Genomic DNA, 25,771 nt, shown 5'->3' on the forward strand with positions numbered 1-25,771 from the left:
AGACTTGCGGTGAGACACTAACATTATGAGAGAATGCATCAACCACAGTGGCGAACACTCTGTCTCCTGAAGCCACGGAGGGCAAGTTGACGCTCAGCTCCACGTTACTGACGGCGTAACAGCCCAGATTCTGCACCTGATAACAAACATACTCACATGTAGTCAGGAGCTTTCTGGTTTGATTTTAAACAGAGGCTGGTGAGCCTCTCAGGTTTAGTTTCACCCACCCTGAATTGTGTGAAGAACTCGGGTCCTGTCCCCTCTGACACTGTCCTGGTTGGATGGACCTCATAGCGGTTCAGGTTGGAGTCACTGTAGTGAATCGAGCCGAAATAAGACCACCACATATGGATGCCGTACATTGAACATGCATACAGTTTTGAGGTTGTAATTAGGTGTAAAAGGTGATGTTGGTAAATATATATAAAGGAAATAACATGTAGTAGTAATAGTATTTTCATTATTGTTTTGTTATAATAATAATAATAATAATATAATAAAAGTATTATTATTATTATTATTATTATTATTATAAATATGACTATTATTAGTAGTAGCAGTAGTAGTAGTTGTTGTAGTGGTGGTATTTTTTAATTTTTTTTAACCAAAAATTATAATAACAAAAATAATACCAATATTAGCAATAGTTTTTATAAAATGTATAATAATAACAAAAATAATAGTAATACCAACAATACTTTTTGTTATAATAATAATAAAATTAATAATAATAATAATAATTTGTAATATAATAATAATAATAGTAGTAGTAGTAGCAGTTTCATTATAATTTTTGTTTTAGTATAATAATAATAAAAATAATGCTAATACTAACTAAACTTTCGTTAGAATTATATAATAATAATAATAAGAAATATAATAATATTTAAATATAAATACATAAAATAATATTATTAGTAGTAGTAGTAATAGTAATAGTTCTTGTTGTAGTATTTTCATTATTTTTGTTCTAATATAATAATAATAATAATAATAACAATAATGCTAATACTAACAAAACCTTTTTGTTGTTAAAATGATGTATTATATTTATTTTATATTATTTATTACTGTATTTTTCCATAATAATAATAACATCTCTGATGGCCTTTCTTAATTGTCACCAACTAATGTGAACTTGAACAATAATAATAACAATAGTAATACAAAATATTATTATAATAATTATTATTGATATTATTAAAGATGTGTGCTCCTATAACTATACTATTGAAGACAAACACTAAAATCTTTAAGAGTCTCAAAGTTCACATTACCTTGTGATGAAGAGATCAGGCTCATACTGTACAATACTCTGTAACTGCACACGGTTGTCCGACAATGTGCCTTCATTCTCCACACTGTCACTGTGGCAACACACAGATACACATTCAGTATTCATCTTAACATTTCAACAGATACCTTTATTTACATCTTTGAATGTGTATTTTCAAATATTGTACACAGATATTGGTGCATTGTGTGCAGAATGGCACAGAAGTGTCATGCCAAAAATGTCTTTGATAATTAAGTTGCACACTTGTGCTAGATAAAACGCATGGTGATTAGTGACTGTCAAATTATATAATACAAAAATTCTCCTTGATTTGTAAGCTAAACTTACACATAAGTAGGAGTGCTGCCCAATCAGCATGTTTTTCTTTTTCTTTGGTCATGTCTTATTCTGTCTAGGGCACCAAGAGAGCCAGGACCACCCTGGTGCCCCCCTCAAAAACATATGTCAGGGTTCCCACACCTTGGTTAACTTCAAATTCAAGGACCTTTCAAAGACTTTCCAGGTCCAATACCCTCAAATTCAAGGACTTAATGTGGGGACACATTTCAACTGAGAGGAAGGTTACATCGTGTTACCTTGTAAGATACATTGTTGCTCATGTTCTCTAGACTCCGTCGCTATGGAAACAAAGACGCTAACATGCAATCACCCGCAAATGAATGTGTGGGTCTATGTAAAATACATAATTTTACCTTTAAAGTCGGGATGATTCCGTATTTTACGGGACGGGTGGCAAGCCTTTGTAATCTTCTTTGGTGAGGTAAATATCTTGAAATTTGCATTTTCCAGGCATCACGTTTCTGCGGTTTCAGCCTATTTTTGCAATGTTTCACGGTGTGTCTGTCTGTGAACCGTTGAGGTACCATGTAGTAGTTTCGAGCGCGCGTGAGTGTCATGGCAACGTACAACACAAAGTACCTCACGCGGGAAACACGTTAACGTAACGAACCAGATGGATTAATATGGATTTTTTTTTTTTCGAGAAAACTTTCAAGTACCTGTAGGCTATCTATGTATGTTCATTTTCAAAAAAAAAAATGTTCAGATTCACAAACTTCCAAGGATTTCAAGGACCCGTGGGAACCCTGATATGTGCATGACATCCCTGGATAGTACCATTTGCTAATGGTTTAAGTTGTGTGTGTTTGTGTGTACCTGGAAGCAACGAGCTTCATCTGGACCTTACTGATGAGAGACGTACAACTGAACTCAAATTCCAACATGAAGTTCACCTGAGAAAAACGAGGCAGTTGGGAGAAACACTGGTCAATGAACCAAAACGGCTCAGTGACTGTTGTAATGAAGCGTGACGACAAACCTTTCTTCTTCCACAGCCTTACCTTCGTGTGAGAGCGGAACACTGGGTAACTGACATTACAGGAGTGACTGTTGGAGCTTAGAGCCGTGCATTCAATCTTAAACTGGGCGTCTTCCTACAGAGAGAGAATGAGGCAGAAAGAGAAATGAAGAGGCCAGACAAAATGCAGTTTATGAGAATATACTGTACTTTTGTATAAATGATATGTATAACTAGAAATATTTTGTTTAAATAATTACACTAGTACCATTCAAAAGTTTGGGATAGTTTCATGTTTTTTTAAAGAAGTCTCTTATGCTCACCAGGGCTGCAACTTTTTGATTGAAAATACAGTAAAAACAGTAATATTACATATGATACATTAAAATTTAAAATGACTGTTTTCTATTTTAATATATTGTAAAATGTAATTTATTCCTGTGATTGCAAAGCTGAATTTCCAGCATCATTACTACAGTCTTCAGTGTCACATGATCCTTCATTCTAATATGCGAATTTGCAGCTCAATAAACATTTCCACTTTGAAAACATTTTCAAAATTAAAAACAGTTGTGCTGCTTAATATTTTTGTAGAAACCGTGATCCATTTTTCCAAGATTCTTAAATAAATGCACAGCATTTAGTTGAAACAGAAATCTTTTGTAACATTATAAATGTCTTTATTCTCACTTTTGATCAATTCAATGCATCCTTGCTGAATAAAAGTATTAATTTCTTTCAAACAACTTTCTGATTCCCAAACTATTGAACGTCAATGTATATTTTGTATACATAATTATAATCTTTATTAGTAAATGATAAATAATTGTCCTATAAATAAGCTTTTATGTTTTAAGAGGAGAGATCATGTTGGTACCCGTATACTCAGGCTGCTGAAATGCAGGTTTTTGGAGTAATGAAGAGTGAGACTAGTGTTATAAGCATTTTCCAGTCGGTTTTGGAGCTGCACTTCTACTGCAAGCCGACGCCGGGGACTGCGTATAACATAGGGTTGTTGCCTACAAGAACAGATAAGAGCAACATTGAAGTTACATGCACAACACATGCTATTTCAATCACCGTTTCAGGTTTAGTAGTCAGCTACTCTAAACTTTTTATAATAAATACCATAGCACTAGGGATTGAACTAACTAGTTCTGCCAGTATGTTCAAATGTATAGTCATAGTCACAGCAGTTGTGAATCCCATGACTTTAGTTGTCCTTATTCCATACATGCCAACAGCAGGAGGACAATTTCTCTGTTACCTTGTTCCGGAAATGTCCATATGGGCCTGTAAAACCAGATCAGTAACACATACATCATCCTCCCCACAGTCTTTAAAGAATGGGATCTAAAGGTAAAAAAGATCAAAAATGTCTGTTGAAAACCAGCTGTATGAAGGGAAAAACCTTAATCCACACTGTACATGCAACATTCATTTATATTCCAATTTTCCAAAAGGAATAGTGCTTTTTAATAGCACTCACAGACTTCTTGAATGTTGTTGGCCAGCCTTCGTCCAATACCGGGCCGCTCTCTGTGTCATTGATTTTGAAGCGCAAAGTGAAGCTGATTGGTCGGATGTAATCAGCTGTATCCTAGATGTAAGTGTGAAAGAGAGAGAAAAACAATTTTCCTTCAAAACAATCAGTATGTAGTCATGTAATGAGAAGGATAATGCACAGTGAGCCAACCATTAGAGCAAAACAACCCCCTTTTTGTGATATCGACCAGCTAATTGGGCATTATCCTTTGCTTTATTGATTTTTGAAAGACATTTGAACTTACAAAGACATGAAATGGTAGTGTGTAGCACATGGTCTGCCCCACACGAACACTGACGCCCATAAGGGTCTGCCGCTGGGAGTTGTAGTCGAATAGAGCACGAGCCGAGATCTTTCTGTCATCCAGCATGGCCCCCATCTGCATATCTACACAAATAAGCAGATGTGGTACTTTAGGAAGTGTATCAGAGTTGCTATTAATAGAGCTGCTGTACATAAGCGGAATTTAGTACAGCAATGAAAGAGTAAAATGAAAAATAAAAAAGGTTACATGACACTTTACCAAAATATGTGCCATAAGAGCCAGGAGAGCGAGACAGGGCCAGGAAGCAAACCGTGGCGTTAAGGCATGCGGAGTCTCGGCCAGCCCTGTGGCAGTTCTTCTGGATCACATTTATGGAGTGCGGCTGGAAGGACAGGCTGACGTTGATCTGCACTATACTGCGAGATCTGTAGAGTACAGACAGAGGTCGGGAGGAGAGCAAGTTGTCACCACGGGTCATAATCAGACCTGACTTTACTACTGTTTGACACAATTTAATGTGACGAATTGTTGACTTGTATGACGGCAGCATTTAGACGATGCATAAAAACACCAGATTGTAATGAGGCATAGAGTACTTCAGCAGGACGGCAGTGCCCTGTGCTCCCACAGCAAGATCCAGTAACTCATCCCCATCCAGATCCAGCAGAGCGCTCAAGCTACGGCCAAAATACTGCAGCCCTGCAGAGAGAGAGGAGCCTGGGATACGCTACAGAGAGAAAAAGAGGGATTTATTAGTGTGTGAAGTAATATGTGGTCTAAAAGTCTAAGACCACTAATAAAAGTGGTCACTAGATTAACACTACCACTCAAAAAAAATTGGTCACAAATTTTTTTTTTAGCAAGGACGCATTAAATTGATCAGAAGAGACAGTAAAGACATTTATAATGTTAAAAAATGTTTAAAAGATATTTTGAACTTTCTATTCATCAAACAATCCCCACAAAAATGTATCACAGTTTCCACAAGTCAGGCAGCACAACTGTTTTCAACATTGATAATAATCAGAAATGTTTCTTGAGCAGCAAATCATCATATTACAATGATTTTTGAAGGATCATGTGACACTGAAGACTGGATTAATGAAAATTCAACTGAAAACATAATATTTCTTCATAAAATATTTTTGATTAAATATAATTAAATAACAAATAAACTTTTGAACGTTAGTATACATTCTCACAATAAAATTTTTAATTTCAAATTAAATGCTTATCAGAACAATTTCATTGCAGAGGTCATTTGAAAAATCAAGTCTATTATTATTTTTATTTTTTTTTCATTTTATTTATTAAGGGCCAGATTTACAAACAGCTTATGCCAGTGCAAACCCCTTTTTTGGCGTTAAAAAACTACTGTCAGGACACGCAGTGAAAAATTAGTGCTGAAAAGGCGTGGACATAGTTATTTTTGCAGTTGATCTTATTGCATATGCAATCCTGCAATAAGTAGGAGTTTCCCTTTCAGGAGCAAAATTCATGGGAGGAGAGTATTTAAATGAATCATGCAAGGTGATTTACTAAGGTTTGCGCTCGTCAATGTACTGGTGTTTGCGCCATTATTTACCACCCAAAAAAAGCAGGTCTTAAACCAGACGCTAACTGGTAGATTGCGTTGGTTATTATGGAAATGATCCAGCTGCGTCAGTGTTCTTTAATTTGCGCGTCGTTAGCATAGTTCGAATTACAGGGGGTACTGGGGGGTACTATACCCCCAAAGGGACAGAAATATCAGTTTTGGGGGGGTCAGATAATTTTTCTGATATTGTGAAAAAATATAATTACAGTTACAATACAAGTCAACTCCAATTTTCACTGTAGGAACATTTTAATGTAAAGCGATTTCAGACACCCCTATTGTGGACCGTACCATTTTTAACCACCGTGGCTAGAAGCAACGGAGATAGAGAACGACTTCAACTTCCCAAGCAAGTGTCAACGCTGAATGACAAAACGCTAGTTTCATAAAGTATCATTCTTTTCAACATTCCTTATTTGTATATTCAAAAATATTTAAAATAATCTAATTTAATACAGTTATAATTTTTCAGTGTAAATTATTTAATTTTATTGGTAACAGCCTAGTCTAATAACTCTGGTAACAGTCTAATTTTAATTGAATATATTTATCAAATTTAAGAATTTGAAATGAAAGATGGAGCATACATTTAATAAAATTAGGGGAAAATGCCCTTTATAAAGGTACAAAAAATTATTCTGAGTGTTTTCAAACAGTGATGTAATGAAACATTGACAATTTAAGCTTGAAGAGAGTAAAGCCTCTGTTTAGGCTATTAAGGAAATGTAATTTTGCCAAAAGGAGAACTTTTATTTTAAATAAATGTTAATTTTAAATCAGCCTACTTCAGTGTGATATGTTACCATATTATCATGCTTAACACTAAGAATTTGAATAATTGCAATGTGATGATCAGATGCAGATATCTAAATCAAAGAATATGGGTGGTTTGCGGGTGGATTATTTAATTTTAATAGTGGATTTGGGTGACTGAAAGTGCACCAGATTAATGAATTTATCTTTAAAATGTACAAATTTTTCTTCCGGGGGGGGCATGCCCCCGGACACCCCTAGAGATACCAAGCTCCACCAACAAAAAAATGTGGGAAACACATTAGGCTATATGATGATCTACAAAAAAATACAAATTTAATTATCTTATTATTAAAATACATTATTATGATTTTACCACCTCCGCCTCATTTTGAGGCAGGGAAAACCCTGAAATAGGCAATAGGCTTCTTGTAAAGGTATTACTTTTACTAGTAATTAGAATGGTATTTCAGTGCACTTAACTTCTAACTTTTGGGAGTTGATCAAAACAGTTCTCTTTTGGATATATAATAACAATGAGATATTATGTAGCCTACTGATTATCAGTTTGTCGCATGTTTAGACCTTGTATGTGTGTTGCACAACACATGTTGCACTTGGCGATCATGGTGGGGATTGATATGGTAGTGGACCATGATGGTCATAGAAGAAGTGAAGGGGCAGTACCCCCCAATTATGGTGGGGTAATTCGCACTCTGGTCGTTAGTAGATCACGCACAGAACTTTCCAATCCCATCTGCGCTTTTTGGGAATTATGCTTTCACGCTAATTTGCCCTGTTTAGTAAATCTGGCCCTTAAACTTTGTTTATTTAGGAGGGAAAAAATATAATTTCCAGATTACCTGGTCTCAGTGGACGTATTTGGCTGTACACATGAAATAGTGGTATATTTACTTGTTTGTACTGTGGTATGATGTAGTATTCGTCGCCATGGTAGATGTAAAGAGCTCCCTGGTGGTCATCCTCTAGCGGAGCTCCCACGAGCAGGTCAGAGTATCCATCATGGTTTAAGTCAGTGGCTACGGCCATAGCATAACCAAAGCGTGCATCCTGTGCCTTCTGCTGAGAATGCAGCGTCCCGTTAGGTGCAAAACCATCCTGGTAGAGAGAGGCAGATAGTGAGACAGAGTGAGAGTTACAGATATAGCATTCAATCTAGACAGTCACTTTATTTATAATATTTAGACTTTTATAACTGAAAGGCTATAAGTTTAAGACTAAAAAGAGGAATAAATTGTTTATCATGAAGGGGATTTGCCCTGGTGAATATCTGTCATGATCCCAGCCTGTGTTCCCCCAAGACCAGGGGAACACAGGCTGGGATCATGACAATACCCTTGATGTTTATTTTTTCACACTGTATGTCTCTCACATTCACATATAAATCACACAAACAGTACTGCCACTGTGATTCTCACCCCATCCAGACAGTAGATATAGACTTTGCCTGTTTCTTTGTTTCCTGCTCCCAGGAACATTGGAGCAGCTATAAGCAGGATATCTGTTATTCCATCCTGATCCACATCCACCACGCACACCTCACTGCCAAAATATGATCCAATCTGGACAGAGAGAGAAAATATGTTAGGCAATCTGAAGATTTCCACACTTCTTGAATGTATTTTCATTAGGGATACACCGATATTAAAACTCTGGTGGATATAATAAGGCAGTAATTATTTTGATGTTATGGCCGATAAGTGATAAATTACATATATTGAAATATATACACTGTTCAAAGTTTGGGTTGAGTGCATAGATTTCTATTACAAATAAATGTTGTTCTTTTGAACTTTCTATTCATCAAAGAATCCGGAAAACATATCATAGTTTACACAAAAATATTGTTTTCAACACTTATAATAATTTGAAATGTTTATTGAGCAACAAATCAGCATATTAGAATGATTTCCTAAGGATCATGTGACACTGAATACTGGAGTAATGATGCTGAAAATGTAACTTTGCCATCACTGGAATAAATTAAATTTTAAATAGAATAGAATATATTTAAATATATACAAATAAAAAAACATTTACTTCAAATTGTAATATTTCAGCATTATAATTTCAATTTCCTTTTAAAATTCCCATTGTCTGGTAGATATTCACAATAGATAGATAGAAAATGAAAAATAGGAATATGCACAAATAAATTGTGCATCCCTAATATTCATAATTTGTCATTGACTCGCTAAATTAATCATTCAAACTAATATGTGAACCCATTTGAATTATACAGCGAAAAGAACCAACTCAACAACAACAGCTCTTTCACAAATCAAAGTTTGCAAGCAAGTTTTACTCTACAAAAGCTCTAAACAAAAGCAGTATCTGGCTGATGAAATATTTTAGACAAAATATATTTATTATAGAAATGTTTAAGATTTTATTAATTTCTGTGACTTTTCCAGGCCTTAGAAACCCAATTTAAAAGTCCCCTGATTTATCCAGGTTTTCCATGACTGTGGGAACCCTGACTCTGGATTTTGTTCTGAGAATCACTTTGATTTTAGGAGCGGCCTGAGAAAATGAAACCCGTTTGCTTTTCTTTAATATAAAAATAAACTCATTAATTGTGAGAGAGCTGGAATGTGGTGTAAAAGAAGAAGGACAGAGAGAGGAAAAGCAATTAAAGATCAACTAAGAAAAGAAGGATATTGCAAAACTCAAAGAATTGGACTTCACGCAAGGGTTTGATAGAGATCTATTCTGTGCTGTACCAGAGACAATGTGTGTCAAGGGGGAGGGTGTCAGTGTAAATAAATAGAGCGATGAAGGAGAGATCGCCACCTGTTCTCCATTTAATGCCTGTGTGATTATGACATCGCCTTCAGAGGTGAGGTCAAACAAGATGACCTTTCCTTTGTGCTTGAATCTGGGCGCACCAGCAACATACAACCTCGTCCAGTCACCTACAACCACCGATGACACAGTGTAACCTGCAACAGATGTACATACAGAGAATCAGACCATCACTAAATATTAAAAAAACTTGAAGGATTGATTATTTGGTGGTTGTTTTTATGAAACATTACCTAGGTAGGCTGCATGGTTCTTCAGCTCCAGTGGGAACTCTTTCTCGAAGGCCTCTCGTGAGGGCCTAATCTGCCCTTCTTTGCTCTCCTTGAGGACGCCTCCCTCCCAGTCATATGCTCCCACCATGCCAAACAAGATGCCATCCTACAGTCCAAAATTATATAGCACATTATAGCATGATTGCATGTTCTATACTCAGTTTGTCATTTCAAATATTTGAATAGGCTTAAGTACACGTGGACGTAAAGTTTATTTAGACTCACATCCAAAATGTGTGTTGAAAAACCAATCTGAGACATCTCCATGAGAAAAGCACTTTCATTGTATCCCAGGGTCCCTGTAACAGCACAACACGTTATCATTGAATTACACACTGTAAATTAATAGGAAGCATTAAATTGATCAAAAGTTTTCTTTCAAATAAATGCTGTTCTTTTGAACTTTCTATTCGTCAAAGAATCGTGTAAAATGTATCAGTTTCCACAAAAATATTAAGCAGCAAAACTGTTTTCAACATTGATAATAATCAGAAATGTTTCTTGAGCAGCAAGTCGGCATATTATGATTTCTGAAGGATCATGTGACAGTGAAATCTACCTGGCAGCTTTTTCATCACAAGAATAAATTGCATTTGAAATTATATTAAAACAGAAACTAGTAATTTTAAATTGTAATCTATTTCACATTATTACTGTTTTTATGGTATTTTTCATTAAATAAATGCAGCTTGGTGAGTATAAAGGCCGGGACACACCAAGTCGACGGTCGGCGTTTGGGCAATGTCGGGCTGTTTTTTGAGCGTCAGTCAGCTTAGTTTTTCCGGTGTGTTCCGCACCGTTGGCTCTAGTCGGACGCAGTCAATGTTTTCTTGGGACGATTCAGCATGTTGAATCAGTGCCGGGCCGTTGGTGAGAGAGAGCACTCTGATTGGGTGTTCAGCATAGAATGAGTGTGTTCAAGCGCGCTTTTTGGCCGAGACGCAGCCGACGAGAGGCGACAACACAGTCGGCTTGGTGTGTCCCGGGCTTAAGAGTCTTCTTTCAAAAACATTACAAAAAATCTGTAATTGTGCACAAATCTGTTGAACTGGACAAGAAAAGTTCAAGAAAAGAGTACACTGGGAAACTCGTCTTAAAAATGTCTAAAACATAGCTAAGGATTGCTAAGGTAAACATTATCAATACAGGATGGCAGTACAAGATATTTGAATGTACAATATAGGCCTACTTGCAATGTGAATTCTAGTTAGTGCATAGCCTTGGCTAATCATATTTCTTCCTGTTCATCTAACCTATGTGTCCTGTGGATGCACAGCTGTGCTAACCTTAAGGTCATTTGTCTCCTCCCTTCCACCCTTCTTCCTGCATGGCTTTCATCAGAATCTAGATGGCACGAGCATCACACCCTGTTCTTATGAAAATTATTTTTATGAAAAGACATCTTGTCCTGTCTTTTTCCCTATTTTTTGTGATGTCTATGTCACCTATTACATTACATTTTTTGGTAAAATATCTCGCAACATATTCATTCATATAATACAAGGTTCATAGGCACTTTATGTCTAAATGAAAAAAATAAATGGTCTAAAAAAATTGGACCATGGTAAATATCAGTTCTGCTATCAGATGTTATACAATAGCCCCAAAAGTATTTGGGGACTTAGGACACACATAAAATGTATGAATTAAATAAATGCCGCTTGTGTACTTGCATACATTGTCAAGTGTGGTAAACGTGTCTAAATATGTTGAAAAAATAACATCAACATCCTTAATGAAAAGAAAATCTGATATTTCTATTCTTTTTAGGTCAAAGAACCACTGTTGCTCTTCAAGGGAAGTACTTGTAAGGTTAGATCTGGCTCACTTTACCAGCTCACAGGGTGCGTGGAAGCAGACAATATAAATGTACAAAGGGGACACTCGTGGTAAGGGGAATTTTAATAGTTTTTAAAAAACAACAACGCATTTCAGCTTAAGATTCTTCCTCAAGGTATAGAACAGACACAATACATGAGCATTTTAGGAAAACATCTCCATATTAAGTAACTCATACAAAGAAAATTAACAACAGCTGACAAGCTCCACTCAAGATGTCACACTGATTGATTAAATCTGTTGATTTCATTAACTGATTGGGTGATTGTTTCATTTCATAATTAACCTTTTTAACCATTTAGTGTGAAGTCTTGAGTGGAGCTTGTGAGTAACTTAATATGGAGATGTTTTCCTAAAATGTTCATGTATTTTGTCTGTTGTATACCCTAAGGAAGGCTCTTTAGCCGAAACACATTGCTATTTTTTTAGAAACTAAACAGCTTACCACGAGTGTTGCTCTTCAAGGGAAGGATATCCATTATTTTTTTCTCTCTGGCCATTGAGAATGAACGTTCTTACCCTCTAGACTAAAAATGCGATCTCCCAATGCATCTACAATGTCATTTAGTGCAGCTTCATCCGTCACATTGAAGAAGTATTTCTCATCTGGGTCACTGGCAATGTACTTAATCTCATTGATAAAGGTCTCTGGATCCTGCTGTCTGCGGATGTAGTGACCTAATACCTGTGGAAGAGAGAGAGTCACTCGTTTATTGAAAATTAATCAGTCATGTTTGAGACAAGTCACATAGTAGAGGGAGAGGAATAATAACAGAGATTTTCTCATCGGTAGAGCCAACACCTCCTCCACACCATTGGGGCGAAAGCAGATGATCTGATAGATCGATTAATGAAGGGATACAGGACTCAGAGGAAACTCATCCTAGAAACAAAACACCTACACAGAGGAAACAGAGAGAATATCACTCACACCCACTGGCAGCACACCACTAATGACAAGCCTTGAAAACCATTGGTGCCAGATCATGAGTTCACTCTCCAGTGACATGTACTTATATCTTTCCCAACAAGACCATTGGTTGGATATGCTGGAAGGTCTGGAACTATTGGGATACTGAAGGATAATAATCTCACAATTGTGACTATATCTCTCAGTGTGGCTTTATATCTCACAAAGTTGACTATATCTCACAATTTTAACTTTATATAATCGCTAAATAACTTTATATATCTTATATCAATGTGACTTTATCTCTCGTAGTTTATAGTTTGCAAAGTTTTAAGAGCCCTCTACAATAATTCGCCAAATTTACTATATTATTGGTTGGTGCCGACAGCCTCATGGAAAGCGCTATAACATGTAGCTCAGTTGCTATTCAGCCGACCTGAGTTGTGGTCCTTTCCTGATCCTGTCCCCTTCTCATTCCCACTTTGCTTCCTGTCAATTCTCTATACTGACCCATCCCAATAAAGGCAAAAAGGTAAAAAAAAAATATATCGTACAAAATATTTTGTCAGAATACACAGCTACATTTAAATGGCCGAAAAAGAGAAGGACGCTTTTTGCTCACAAATTGGTGCAGTTACAGCATCTACCAGCAAGGGCGAATTGGTCCATGCTACCCAGCCAAACCTTGATCCCTTGGAAGTGAGGAGTGCTCATGCTATCAAGAGATGATGGCTCAGCACCCTGGACAGAGATCTGAGGATTTTTATTTGGGTCTCATCTGAGGCTGGGGTGCATTCCTGCTCTCAAAAACAATCAGACAGCAATTGGTGGAAACTTTCCAAGCATGTTCCCAGTCCCAACTAGTACTTGGTTTACAGTATTTGAGTTAATAGGCAATCATTCAGCAATCAAAACTATAATATTTATTGCATTTTAATACTAATCTGCTTTATTTTGCCGAGGTAATTGTTGCACATTCCTAGTATCTTGTTCTGAACTTCCACCCACCATGCTCACATTCCCAGCATCTCTATCCTGTAATGTCTAAAACATATCCTGGCTGAGCCACACGACCAATACAGTGAGGTTGTTTCTCTACTCTCCCGCGAGTGCTTTACTTTTCCATCCGTTCCCTAGTTCTAAAGGGGAAAGGGAGAACATAAAACACATCAAAACATGAAAGCTATGCATTGGCTGGCGGAGCATCAAAACCAGCTGTCATAATTTTATTCCACAGTTCCCCTGAGGAAATGCAAAAAGACATATTACCCAGATGACTCTGCAAATCCAGACACCATTCTGGCACTGTTTGTGTAAGAGAGGAAAAATATGGGCTCATTTAGGAGCAGGTTTACATGCTCTCCTCCGTTCCAATGAGCAAGAGTACAGTAGAAATGTTGAATTGTTTTAAATTGAAAACTTTGAGACAGTCTGACATCTATTATGGTTTTTAATTATTTGGACTCTTTCAAGTGGTTTAGCTGCACTGTATATCCAGTGGGTTTATATTAAATTTTGTACTGGGGAACGATTAAAATTGCACCATTCTTTTTTGATTATCTACTGTCAATGACTGTGGCTTATGGGCAAAACAAAAAGCAAATCAGCACTACTCAACTACCTGCACTGCCAAATGGACAATGTTAGAAGGCTTACTAAATATGATTAATATGATTTTTTTTTATTTTATCATTTAATATGGAAATGAGGGAATATGAGAGAATAGGAATTCATTATAAGAATAACAGAATCAGTGTTGTTAACTTAAACTATTAAGAATTTGTTTCTGTTAATTGAAATAAAGTAGAAATAAAATAAATGAAATAGAAATGAAAGTTGGCAACTAACTGAAATAAAATAAATACGCTAAATAGAAATAAAAAAACTAATAAAAATGACAAAAGCACATACAATTACTCAAATTTAAACTAAAATGAGAATGAAAAAAAGTTAATTTAAAATATTGATAGATAGGCCTGTTATGATATACAGTAAATAATACTAAAATAACACCGAACAACATTTATTGGTACTTTTATTTATACATTCTGAATGTCTAAACTACTCTTTTTTAATAACAAATGTAATTTTTATTTTTTTTATTTTTTTAACTTTAGCCACATCTATGCATGGGAATGATGAGCAATGGATGGTTTTACATGTGGTTACCATGGTCTTATTACAAATACCACAATTAAAATATGCAAGAGCTCTCCATGAATCCTCCATGAGTTAGACCAAACTATCAGCTTTCCTTCTGTGAAAAATAGGTTCTGTTGGACTGATCTCTGATTGTAGCAAAAAAAATAAAAATAAACTTGTTTGCCTGCAGACATTACAAGATATGACTGCAATTATGAACAGCCTGATGAAAGGAAACCAATATCTGTTAAACATAAGTTCCACTGTCAGACTATTTTAAAGTGTCTAATTTCTGAACCACTAGTGACACCAAACAGAAATGCTAAAATAAAGACTGCTTTCAAGTTTGCGAGTTTAAAATAACCCGTCCTCAGTTGGTTAGACAGGCAGTTAACTCTACACCAAATGGTTGAGTCAATGTGAATATGTGAATATGCTCTATATAAAATAGGTGTTGTAGATGTTATTAGTGGTGCTTGCAAAATGAAGCATCACTACTACTATCTCATATGCTTATTAGTCTTTTTTCCATATAAACTTTGGCGCGTAACTCGTCCCGCACTGCTTGTCGTAGACCAATGAACAAGATGTTAAATCATGTGGCTTATTGAGACAGATTTTTGTGACATCATGGATGTTGTAGCGTCTTGATGGTGGGCTCATTAGACTTGGTTTAGCAAGCAGCCAATAAATAGTGACATTTAAACTTCATAGCCACGCCTTAGCAACCACTTACAGCACCAGATTATCATTAAGACAAGAGATTGGCTTCTTTGATTCAGGCTGACATCCAGTCTATTAGTTTCACCCTGATAACAGTCTATCCACACCCTAGCAACCATTTACAGCACCTTAGCAACTGTACGACAGCATAAATAAGCATATCAGAACAGCAGTACCACAACATCATAGAGACACAGGGGTTGGGTTTTTGTTTTGGTTGGAAACTAATCTGTATCACTATGGTAATTGTGTAGCCACACCCTAACAACCATTTAAAGCACCCTAGCAACCGTATAGCAACATGAACATGCCATATCTCAACACCAGAACCAGTGGCAGGCGCAGACAGTAGATAATGGATGGAACTCTCAAAGTGTGAGTGGGCAGGAATAATTCAATTGGCTTAATTTGAGAGAAAAAAATTGTCGGACCACTCCCTGCGAGGCACTTTAAACTCCTATGACTTTAGCACTGTCAGGTTCTGCAACAGAGAGTGAGGAATTCAAATCAACAGTGCTTTCTTAATCAACTCAAACATTTGGGCCGCAGAGTCCCGAGTCAGATCCACCAACAGCCCTGAGTCTAAAGGGGTGTCCGGGTGTCCAGACAAAAGTGATTTTCACACTTAGTGGGTTATCTTGATTCACGTTTCACATTGCTCATAATTTAACAGGATTAATAATTAATCCTAGGTATTCGTATGTTACCTCTTGAAACTGTCTCTTTTTCACTCCAATTATCACGTTTTCTGTTACTGTTTGACATTTCCCCCCTCAAACGCTGAAACTACTGTTTATTCCACGCATGGTGTTTCCGTGACTGTCCAAAGCATGTGAATATGAGGCATGCTATTGGTTTTTGGTTTCTAAGCATCTAGTCGTAACAGAAGCTGCCATGTGGAAAAATGAAAACAAAAACAAACCAGGAGAGGATCGAGATCAAACCCGAGTGCTGACAACCGCTATATTACTAAGCGAAATCACAATGTCTGAGTCCTGTATCGACAACCTACCATTGCGAATAAAGTACATTTACTGTATGTGACCTATGTACAATTATAAATTACAAATATTGCATAACCATGCCACGGCTCGCCAGACTAAAAACTTACCCATGTTTCACTTTGTAATATGGCTGATTTCTCACAATTCCATATCCTCTTTAAAACGATACTTCAACTTTGCTATCTGCCTGAATATGTATTATGTAGCATCTGACATATAGTTTACAAGCTGTTTTATTGACTTCTTCCCGCAGCGGATTGGGCGATTACATGATACATTTCAGTAAGTTGTACTGTATCTTTCAAAATACCTTCTGATGTTCATTCATGTTTATTTGGTCCTGTAACAAGTAGTAAAAGAGGACGAGATGATCGGTTCACATGCCACTTGAACTGAGACGCTACAGCGATCTGTCACAACACACACTGTCATAGCGCAGCCCCTGATCAGAATATTGCACAGACTTGAGAGCTAGCTTTCTAGCAATCACGTAAAAGACCCTAGTAACTGCCTAGTGCCGAGTTTTGCCACGGCAAGCACCACTCACATTTTCTTCAGAAAATGTACATTTTAAATGTCCCCTAAGACCCTCTAAGAAGTCAGATACTATATTGTTTATGTAATAAATTCGAAACTAATGCAAAATAGACCCCACTGTTCATAATTAACAGTTCATGATTGTGAGCTCATGAATATAGGCAGAAAAATGTGAGAACAAACACACCCTTTGAGTTTGCTAGTATGTATTTGTGTTCTTTAAGATATAGATAAATAGATTACTAAAGGGGAGAAAGCCATTTTGGCTACACTGACACCCCAGGCTCTGGTGGAGGCAGCTTCGCTCTGTCTTTTTCTTGTGCTATTGTGGTTTAGGGTGGCAGTAAAGGGGCGCAGTCCGCTTACTGACCAGCCCAGAGGGGCAGGGTGTCAGTGTGGAGAGGTTTTAGGGTGTGGTTCATTCCTCTGATGGTAAGGAACCCCGTTTAAGTCTATTTCTGAGCAGAAATAACGTGGTTATGATTGTTTAAAGAATGAGGGAAGACAGCTTTATCATTCAAGCACAGACAGAGAGTGAGAGAACCGGGTGGAGCTGAGCAGAGACACTGAAAATAGAGCAGTGCCAATTATGGTCAGTTTAAGTGGAGATCTGATATTCAGGCATAGACTCTGATGCTCGCTGTTTTTTTTAGGAGGGGTTGTAGGTTTTTCCAGCCTACATCAGGGGTCAGGGTTAATTATGGTATGAATGTGTATTTGTACTCACAGCGATGGCATATCTGGTGATGTTACGTTTCTCACATTCAGCCAGAGCCTCAGGAAGGTCTTCCCCGTCATGGGACTCTCCATCTGTCACGACTATCATCACTTTAGTGGCCCCTTCCCTTGCTCCTCTGTCTGGACTGAAGGCCTCCGTGCTAGACGTGAGTGAGAAAGAGATAGGACAGTTAAACACACGCATTTGGGTCAGTAACATGTTTTTAAAGAAATTTCAGCAATGATCAAAACAGTAAACATAAAATTGATGAAATGTTAAACAAAATTCAATTATTTCAAATAAACGCTGCTTTAACTTTCTATTTATCAAAGAATTCTGAAAAAATAAAATAAAATTAAGCAGCACAACTTTTTATCACCAATAATAATAAGAAATGTTTCTTGAGCAGAAAATCAGCATATTAGTATGATTTCTGAAGGATCATGTGACACTGAAGACTGGAGTAATGATGCTGAAAATTCAGCTTTGCCATCACAGGAATAAATAACAATTCAGCTAGAGTTATGTACAGTGGCCCCAAAAGTGTTGCTTGAATAGTTTGTTTGTTCTATATTTAAGTAAAATAAATGTAGTATGGTTTAATATTTTGTTATACAGTATAACAAAATATACATTTTAAGTGCAGCTTAAGTTTCCAAATACTTTTTAGGGGCCCCTGTATAATTCCTTCAATTTGAAGATGTATATCTATCTGAAAACTGTCCATATTTCTTATTAAAATTCACACAAACACAAACTAACATGCAGCATATATAACATGCAGGTTTCTGAGCTGCTTGTGTGAGGGTGACCAGCATTTTTCAAGATGTAAGTTTCGTGGCACAGCCAGCGTTAGTCAACTTAGTGATTTTCAGGCGGTCGTCCAGACTCTAGCTAAATATAACTATGTGGCTACCCGCAAGAGTGCAGAGTTTAAAAACAACCAGCAGCCTTCCGCCTAATTACATCCAGTGGAGGAGGAGAGGAGAGGAGAGGAGAGGAGAGGAGAGGAGAGGAGAGGAGAGGAGAGGAGAGGAGAGGAGAGGAGAGGAGAGGAGAGGAGAGGAGAGGAGAGGAATGGTAGATGTAATAAAGAAGGAAACAAGAGTGAAAACAAATATTTTTGAAAATATCATCTGTGAATGACATGGTATCAAAATCATGCGAAAAATGGTTCTCTGATTTTCCACACAAAGAGACAAAAGGAGATCTGACAAAAGAGCAAGGGACTGTTTTGATGTGGTATGTGAAAAATAGAGGGCAGGTTTTAATGGTGGAGAAAAATGTTTGTTTCAAGACGATATTTATACACAAGTTGTTGTGAGGGACAGAAATCTTGAAACAAGTCTCGATTATTAGAAAAATTTGTTACACAGATGTTTCAGACTGGGATTTTATGAGTTATAAATGCAGATTTAGAAAGAAAACAAGCATGAAAATGTGCGCTCAATTGTATTGAATGTGCACTCAATCAATGAAATTAAATGAAAGTATTGTGTTATTGTAGTGTGTTATTCAATATAACATTTAAAGTTCATTTATTTTAAATGTACTAAATTGCAACTTCATTATTACAAAAATATTTAAATACATGACGTACAGGTTTCAATAGAAATGACATTAAAGTAGATTTTAGCTTACCATAAATGCTTGTCAGTAACATTCAATTGGCAGTACAATTTAACAATATTTCAAAGAGAATAATTATGAATTGAAATATAATATGTACTTAAATCCTGCATAAGTAGGTTAAAAACTGTTAAACTAATTGCATTTAATGTAAATTTAAACTGTCATATATTTTCATTTTCAAAGCAAAAAAGAAAGAAAGAAAGAAAGCAAGAAAGAAAGCAAGAAAGAAAGAAAGCAAGAAAGAAAGAAAGCAAGAAAGAAAGAAAGAAAGAAAGAAAGAAAGAAAAAGAAAGTTGCAGGGAAAGTGATTTGAGCAAATAAGTCTGTTAATTGCCGAGGCTGGTGTTATTTAAAGGCTGCTGCGCTTTTATTGAGTGCTACATCTGGACTTATGTGGTCTTTAACTCACACTCTCTTTCATTTTACTGTGTGTTTGAATTAATTACTATATTTCAATTCTCTCACGTTCATATGTGTGTGTGTGTGTGTGTGTGTGTGTGAATGTCTGAACATGGTCATGTGTGTTTGAACAGCTGCACGGGCGAAGGCAAAGTCTACTGGATGGTGACCACACCTGCGGCTCTGCTGAGCCAGCTCTCTCCTCTCTCTGCATCAGCAAACCTGAATGTTATCACAACCTTCCTCACCTCACCCAACTACTGCTATCACTTCAACTACCCTTCCCTTGTGTCCCTTCTAGAGAATGGAAAGTCTTAAATGAGTATTTAATAGTGTAGAAACAAAGACACACACCACAAACACATAAACAATCCCTCACACAGTAAAAGAGCTGAAGGACCTGCTATAAATAAAAAAAGGTCCATGAAACCCTTCAGCTTCAGTGGAGAAGACAAAATGAAGGACTGTGTTCAGCACTGACAAAGATTTTTGACTAGAACATTTCCTCAACATGTTTTTATTCAGTTTCATTGCTAACCACACACTGTAAGCCATTTAAACTGAGTGTTTGATTTACTAAAAAGAAAGGGCTCACAAAAGTAATTTGTTTGAGAAATAAAATAGATAAAATGTTGTTTTATTGTTTTAAATATAATTGTTTATTGTTGTTATTATTAATATTATTATTGCTATTGCTGTAATAGTCGTGTACTGTAGACCACGAAATTTTGCTTATATAGTGTATAGAATAGTGTTTTTGTCCTATATTACTGTAAAATATGGTTTAATTCATTCATTTTAAGACATTCATACATTTTAACTGTAGCTTAAGTATAAATATACACTGTAAAAAATTATATGATCAATACGTTATGACATGTTTTTACATTGCTTTAACTCATCAAAATAGGTTAAGCAATTTTTTACTTTTTTAAAATAAATTATACAAGATTTATCTTTAATGTAATTTAAGTTGAAATTACTTAAATATCCAAGTTGATTGTACCTAATTTTTACAATCAATCAAATCACCTTTTTACAGTGTTCTGTTTGGGACAACTTTATAAGAGCCATTCGTTTCGGAAATCAGAATATACTGTTCAAACTGTGTTTTTGATTCATTACATTTACATTTATGCATTTGGCAGAGGCTTTTATCCAAAGCGACTTAAATTGCATTTCAAGGTACACATTTACATTCTTATCAGTGGTCATGCTTTTTATTTTCGATTCACTAAAAAGAACCATCTAATAAGAGTGATTCATTCAGGAATCAGACTACACTGGTCGCACTGTTCATTTTTGATTCACTAAAAAGAACAGTATCAAAACAGAGATTCATTCAGGAATCAGACTACACTGGTCACGCTGTTTGTTTTCAATTCACTAAAAAGAACAAACTCATAAGAGTGGTTTGTTCCCGAATCAGGCTACAAACTACAGGTGGTGCAGTATGTTTCGCGTTGTAGATTTAGAAGTGGTGTTGCATTTGGTTCCTCTATTTATTTTCTCTTTCGAAAAAAGCAAGTTATATTATGTTTTCAATGAAATGGTCCTATTAAAATGCATAGCTTGACTTTAATTAGACTAGATTTTTCAAATCTCATTTTCAGACAGTAGTGTTTCTCTCCAGCAGTCACTGAAAAATTTGAGACGAGTTTCATTTTGTGAGCTTTTGCTTTTGTGGTCAACCAGTGCCAACTATGGTTAGTGTTATGAATGTGTGTGCTGGAGGGATTCGCCATTGGGATGCCAATAAAGAAGAATGACAGGAGCAGAAATGACAGGAATGGAAGGAGTGTGAATGGGACACAGAGAATGAATATGAGCCTCTTTAAACAAATCTTTGCTCATGCATGCAAGTCTCCGGGGAAATAATGGAATTACAGTTTTGAGCAGGCACCTTCAAAAGCATCAACATAAAAACAAAGGCACTATTGACCAGACAGACTCAACTATGCTACACCCATTACATTATCTCTAGATGTGGTGGGGATCAGGGAAAGGGCAGAATGTACATAAAGCGATACCTTTCAAAAAGGAGTGAGAGAGAGAGAGGGCTGTGCTACATTTGTTTTGAATAAGCAGTGGGTCGCCATACCAGGCCATTTGGATGGCGTACGCAGTGCGGGTCTCCCGTCCCTCCTGACGACTGATGTTCTTGGCGGCTTCAACCACATCCGGTGTTGTCTGATAGTCCCTGAGAGACCACTCATGTACTGAGATCTCCCCGTACTGCAGGACACCAACCTACACACCATAGTCACAAACAGTGAAGTTAAAGTTGATAAGTATCACTTCTGATGTTAACATTTTTCCCCATCTCAGTTAATATGCTTAAACATGGACTGTTTCTGTGTTTGAATATCCTGACCAGCTTGACACAGTAACATTGTTTCAACCAATAGTGGGAGTCTGTGGGCAGGGCTATCTATTTGTCTGATCAGGTACTGGTACTGTAGACTTATATAGCTGTAAATCTGCTTAGAAATACAAAAAAATGTACTGTTGATTAAAATGCTAAATTTTATATTACATTGTGGGTGTAAATTAATAGGCTCATTTTTTTAGACGAATATACTTGCACTCTGTCACTGACTAAATATATTTAAAATAATGTAGGCCACTTTTTACTGTTAACAGAAGACATTTGGCATTCTCAGGACACACAAATATTCCCCCATTGCATTATTATACATTATATTCAACATTATATATAGTAGTTTAATGTAGTACTGACACTAAAACTCTGTAAACGTGAATTTTTTCTCACACAGTAATTTTCATTTTGGGTGAATTTATCACAATACATATTGTCATTATCCACGATACATATTCTTGCATTTTTGTATTGCGATATATTGTGACACGATATATTGTTACACCCCTATAAAGCATGCATATTAGTATCTCAAATGTACATTTTAGAAATTTTTTAAAGGGTACCGTTCCAGTGACAGCTTTTGTAAAAAGAAATTCTGCTGAGTGAAATGACTAGTCTTAAATGACTTTGGTTATATTCTAAACTGTGTCTATTTTAATATTTTAAATGTAATTTATTTCTGTGATGGTAAAGTTGAATTTGAGTCTTCAGTGTCACATGATCCTTCAGAAATCATTCTAATATGCTGATTTGCTTATGCTGATATAATATTCTGATTATCAATGTTGAAAACAGTTGTGTAATATTTTTGTGGAAACCGTGAAATATTTTTTTCAGGAAACCTTTTGTAACGTTATAAATGTCTTTACTGTCATACTGTCATTTACTGAATAAAAAAAGAAAAAATCTTATTGACCCCAAACATTCGAACAGTAGTGTATTTATCTGCCTTTATATTTTAGGAAGATCATCAATATGGGCTCCCTGCTATTAAAAAGTAAAAAAAAAAAATACATATATATATATATAAAAAAAGACTAGCAGATGTTTGAGGTAATTTGCTATAAGTAACACAGCAGCAGTAATTTGTGCAGAGTTGATAACTCTAGAATGAGATGTAGATGAACATCTCCACTATGCGCTCCACCCCACCAACATTAAGGCCCAAATCTGCCGGAGCAAGATATGCGCCACAAACCAGAGGAATTTCCTTTTACCTCGTGTTGCCCCCAGCCTGCCTACCGCCTTAAATATCTCACATAAAAAAATATACAAGCTAGGAACATAGATACACACATTTATCTATCCGTCTCTCTCTCAATCCATCCAACTACAGTATTCATGCATCCATCAGTCTATCTTCTCTTTATTACTTTCTGGTTTCACACACTGCCACTAGTACACATTCATACATTTCTAATTTTGTCCCTTCGGTCTTTCTCCTCTAGAAACCACAACTTCTGTCTATTCACATTAACATTGTCATCCATTTTCCCCTTTTTCTGTTTGGGATCAGTTCTCTATGCAGACTGGCTTGCGGTTCTGTTACTCACAGTCGCTCATATCCCGGATAAATGCATCAAAGCTAGATCTGTGTTAGAGCTGCCGTTGACAGGATTTAAGGTTAAAAGTCAGTTCTACACATCTGTCAAAACCTCAGCCAGGTCTCTGTTACCTAAAAGCACATCGTTTAAAAGTAGAGGTTTTGTTAACTCTCTTTGCTCTATGCTTATGCATATCATGTTCTGACCATTGAATTTCAATGATTTTTCCAGTCATTTGTAAAGACTGTGAAATTAAGGTTTTTAATTACAGATTGTGTTTTTTTTTACAGAAGATGTTACTAACTGTCAAATATTTTCTCCCTGCTATTTACATAGGAGCCTTTCTTTTGGCTACATATTCTTGAAATCATAAAAAAAAAAAAAAAAATTATTGCAGAATGTGTCAAACTGTCACACTAAGATGAGTTGCTCAATCAAAACAGATGTTAACTCAAGCTCTGATCTTCTTCTGAACTTGATTAAATCAAAGGCCCTGTTTACACCTGGTATTAAGATGTGTTTTGGTCGATCGGATCACAAGTAGACAAGGGAGACACATTCCCGTTTACACCTGGTGTTTTAATCCGTCTCTTTTGTCCACTTTCAACCACTTCTGCCCAGATTTCTTCTAGGGGGAGGATCTATGGAAGGTAAATGTATGTTTTTTTTCAGATCATTTAATCTAATGGACAAAATAAGCTTGCGCAATTTACATATTAACGATCCCGGGGCAGCTTTCGTTTCTGCTCTGACAGCCGCAAGACTACACCGAATGCCGTGAGTGCGTGTTAGAAATCAGGAATGATGAGAAAACATTGTGCTTGGTACGTTTTTCGTCTTCAAACCAAACTTGGGTCTTCAGCCAAAAAACTTTAAATCCCGTCTGGCTAGCGCTCTTCCCGTAATGTTTATGCTTTAGGTCAGTAGGCGGCCTTTTGCAGCTGCTCGAACACATTCGACCACATGAGCGTTTACACTACGAAAACTATCCGGTCGAATGTGTTTTTCGACTACCTTTGGAAGTGGTCAAAAGTGGCCAAGCTCAAAACGTTTTAGACCCCATTTGCACCTGTATTTAGCGTCGTCCACTTGTGATCCGATCGACCGAAACGCATCTTAAACAGGGCCAAAAAGAGGAACCATTGTGCAAGTCAAATCTAGAAAGAACATATTTTAAGGCATTTTCATCACAAAAAAATCCCTCAAAACACACACGAAAATAGTAAATAAACAGGAACTCCATCATTTGTTAAAAAACACATACCTGCATTTGCTCAGGGCTTATGTGGAATTTGCTGAGAATGTTGCTAAGGAAGTTCTGCACCTCAGACCAGGGATAGATACTATTAGAACCATCTAAAACAATCACTATGTCCATGTAAGTGGTGCATCCTGTTAAAAAATACACACACAAAAAAAGTTCAGTTAAATATGGTTGTTTCATTAAATCGAACAGGTCAGATGGACAGAGGATGTTTATCTCACTCTGAGCAGTGGGTGCAATGATGTCCTTGGGCTCCATGTCGTTGGTGACAGACGCACAGATTCCTGTGCTGAACAGAGATGTACCACATTCCTGGGACCACAGTGGAGCGCAGGCCTAAAAGAACACAGAAAAAAGTATCTTTAAACAAGTCATCCAACATCTGTAGTACCACCTTTATACTAAATATTAAACACTCGTGGTACACTGTAGACTTATGCACAATAGCTCACAGAACATATTGATATGTGCAAAAATCAGGGATTTTGTTAGTATTGCACATTAAATTCTCTGTGTCTGATATTTGGGCCTTTTTCTGACAAATGTCCTCTGTTAAAATGGAGGGAAGAGCTGTCTGCTGGTCAGACCAATAAAATCTACTGAAGGTAAATGAAGTGAAACAGGGAAAGTAGGAGAGAGAAACAGAAGTAAGGAGAGAAGCAAAGAAGAAAGGACAGCCTTGATGAGCATAAGATACTGTCTCAAATCAATTAATCTTTTTCAAAAAACTTTCACATATTATTATTATAATATAATATAGAGTTATAAAATGGATGTGGATTTCAGATCATTTTTAAGTGTAAGTTTTTGGAATCATTTGAGG

The 25,771-nt window shown here is 36.4% G+C and overlaps 1 protein-coding gene across 1 annotated transcript in view; it reads right to left on the reverse strand.

Annotated features, from left to right (window-relative positions):
* The window catches only part of itga10 (integrin, alpha 10), a 48,158-nt gene that overhangs the window by 8,048 nt on the left and 14,339 nt on the right, over nt 1-25,771 (reverse strand). Inside the window, exons 6-26 of the mRNA XM_084088312.1 lie at nt 25,170-25,284; nt 24,949-25,076; nt 21,859-22,007; nt 17,736-17,886; nt 12,212-12,377; nt 10,079-10,152; nt 9,815-9,959; nt 9,570-9,718; nt 8,195-8,338; nt 7,671-7,874; nt 5,002-5,132; nt 4,664-4,830; nt 4,385-4,527; nt 4,084-4,194; nt 3,862-3,947; nt 3,472-3,613; nt 2,638-2,730; nt 2,453-2,529; nt 1,278-1,367; nt 228-312; nt 23-136 (exon numbers count right to left, since the gene is read on the reverse strand). Of these exons, the coding sequence (XP_083944438.1) occupies nt 23-136; nt 228-312; nt 1,278-1,367; nt 2,453-2,529; nt 2,638-2,730; nt 3,472-3,613; nt 3,862-3,947; nt 4,084-4,194; nt 4,385-4,527; nt 4,664-4,830; nt 5,002-5,132; nt 7,671-7,874; nt 8,195-8,338; nt 9,570-9,718; nt 9,815-9,959; nt 10,079-10,152; nt 12,212-12,377; nt 17,736-17,886; nt 21,859-22,007; nt 24,949-25,076; nt 25,170-25,284 (2,664 nt within the window). The remainder of the gene's footprint in view (nt 1-22; nt 137-227; nt 313-1,277; nt 1,368-2,452; nt 2,530-2,637; nt 2,731-3,471; nt 3,614-3,861; nt 3,948-4,083; nt 4,195-4,384; nt 4,528-4,663; nt 4,831-5,001; nt 5,133-7,670; nt 7,875-8,194; nt 8,339-9,569; nt 9,719-9,814; nt 9,960-10,078; nt 10,153-12,211; nt 12,378-17,735; nt 17,887-21,858; nt 22,008-24,948; nt 25,077-25,169; nt 25,285-25,771) is intronic.

The sequence above is a fragment of the Abramis brama genome (genome assembly GCF_963993115.1).
Source record: "Abramis brama genome assembly, chromosome: 17".
Taxonomy (NCBI): Eukaryota; Metazoa; Chordata; class Actinopteri; order Cypriniformes; family Leuciscidae; genus Abramis; species Abramis brama.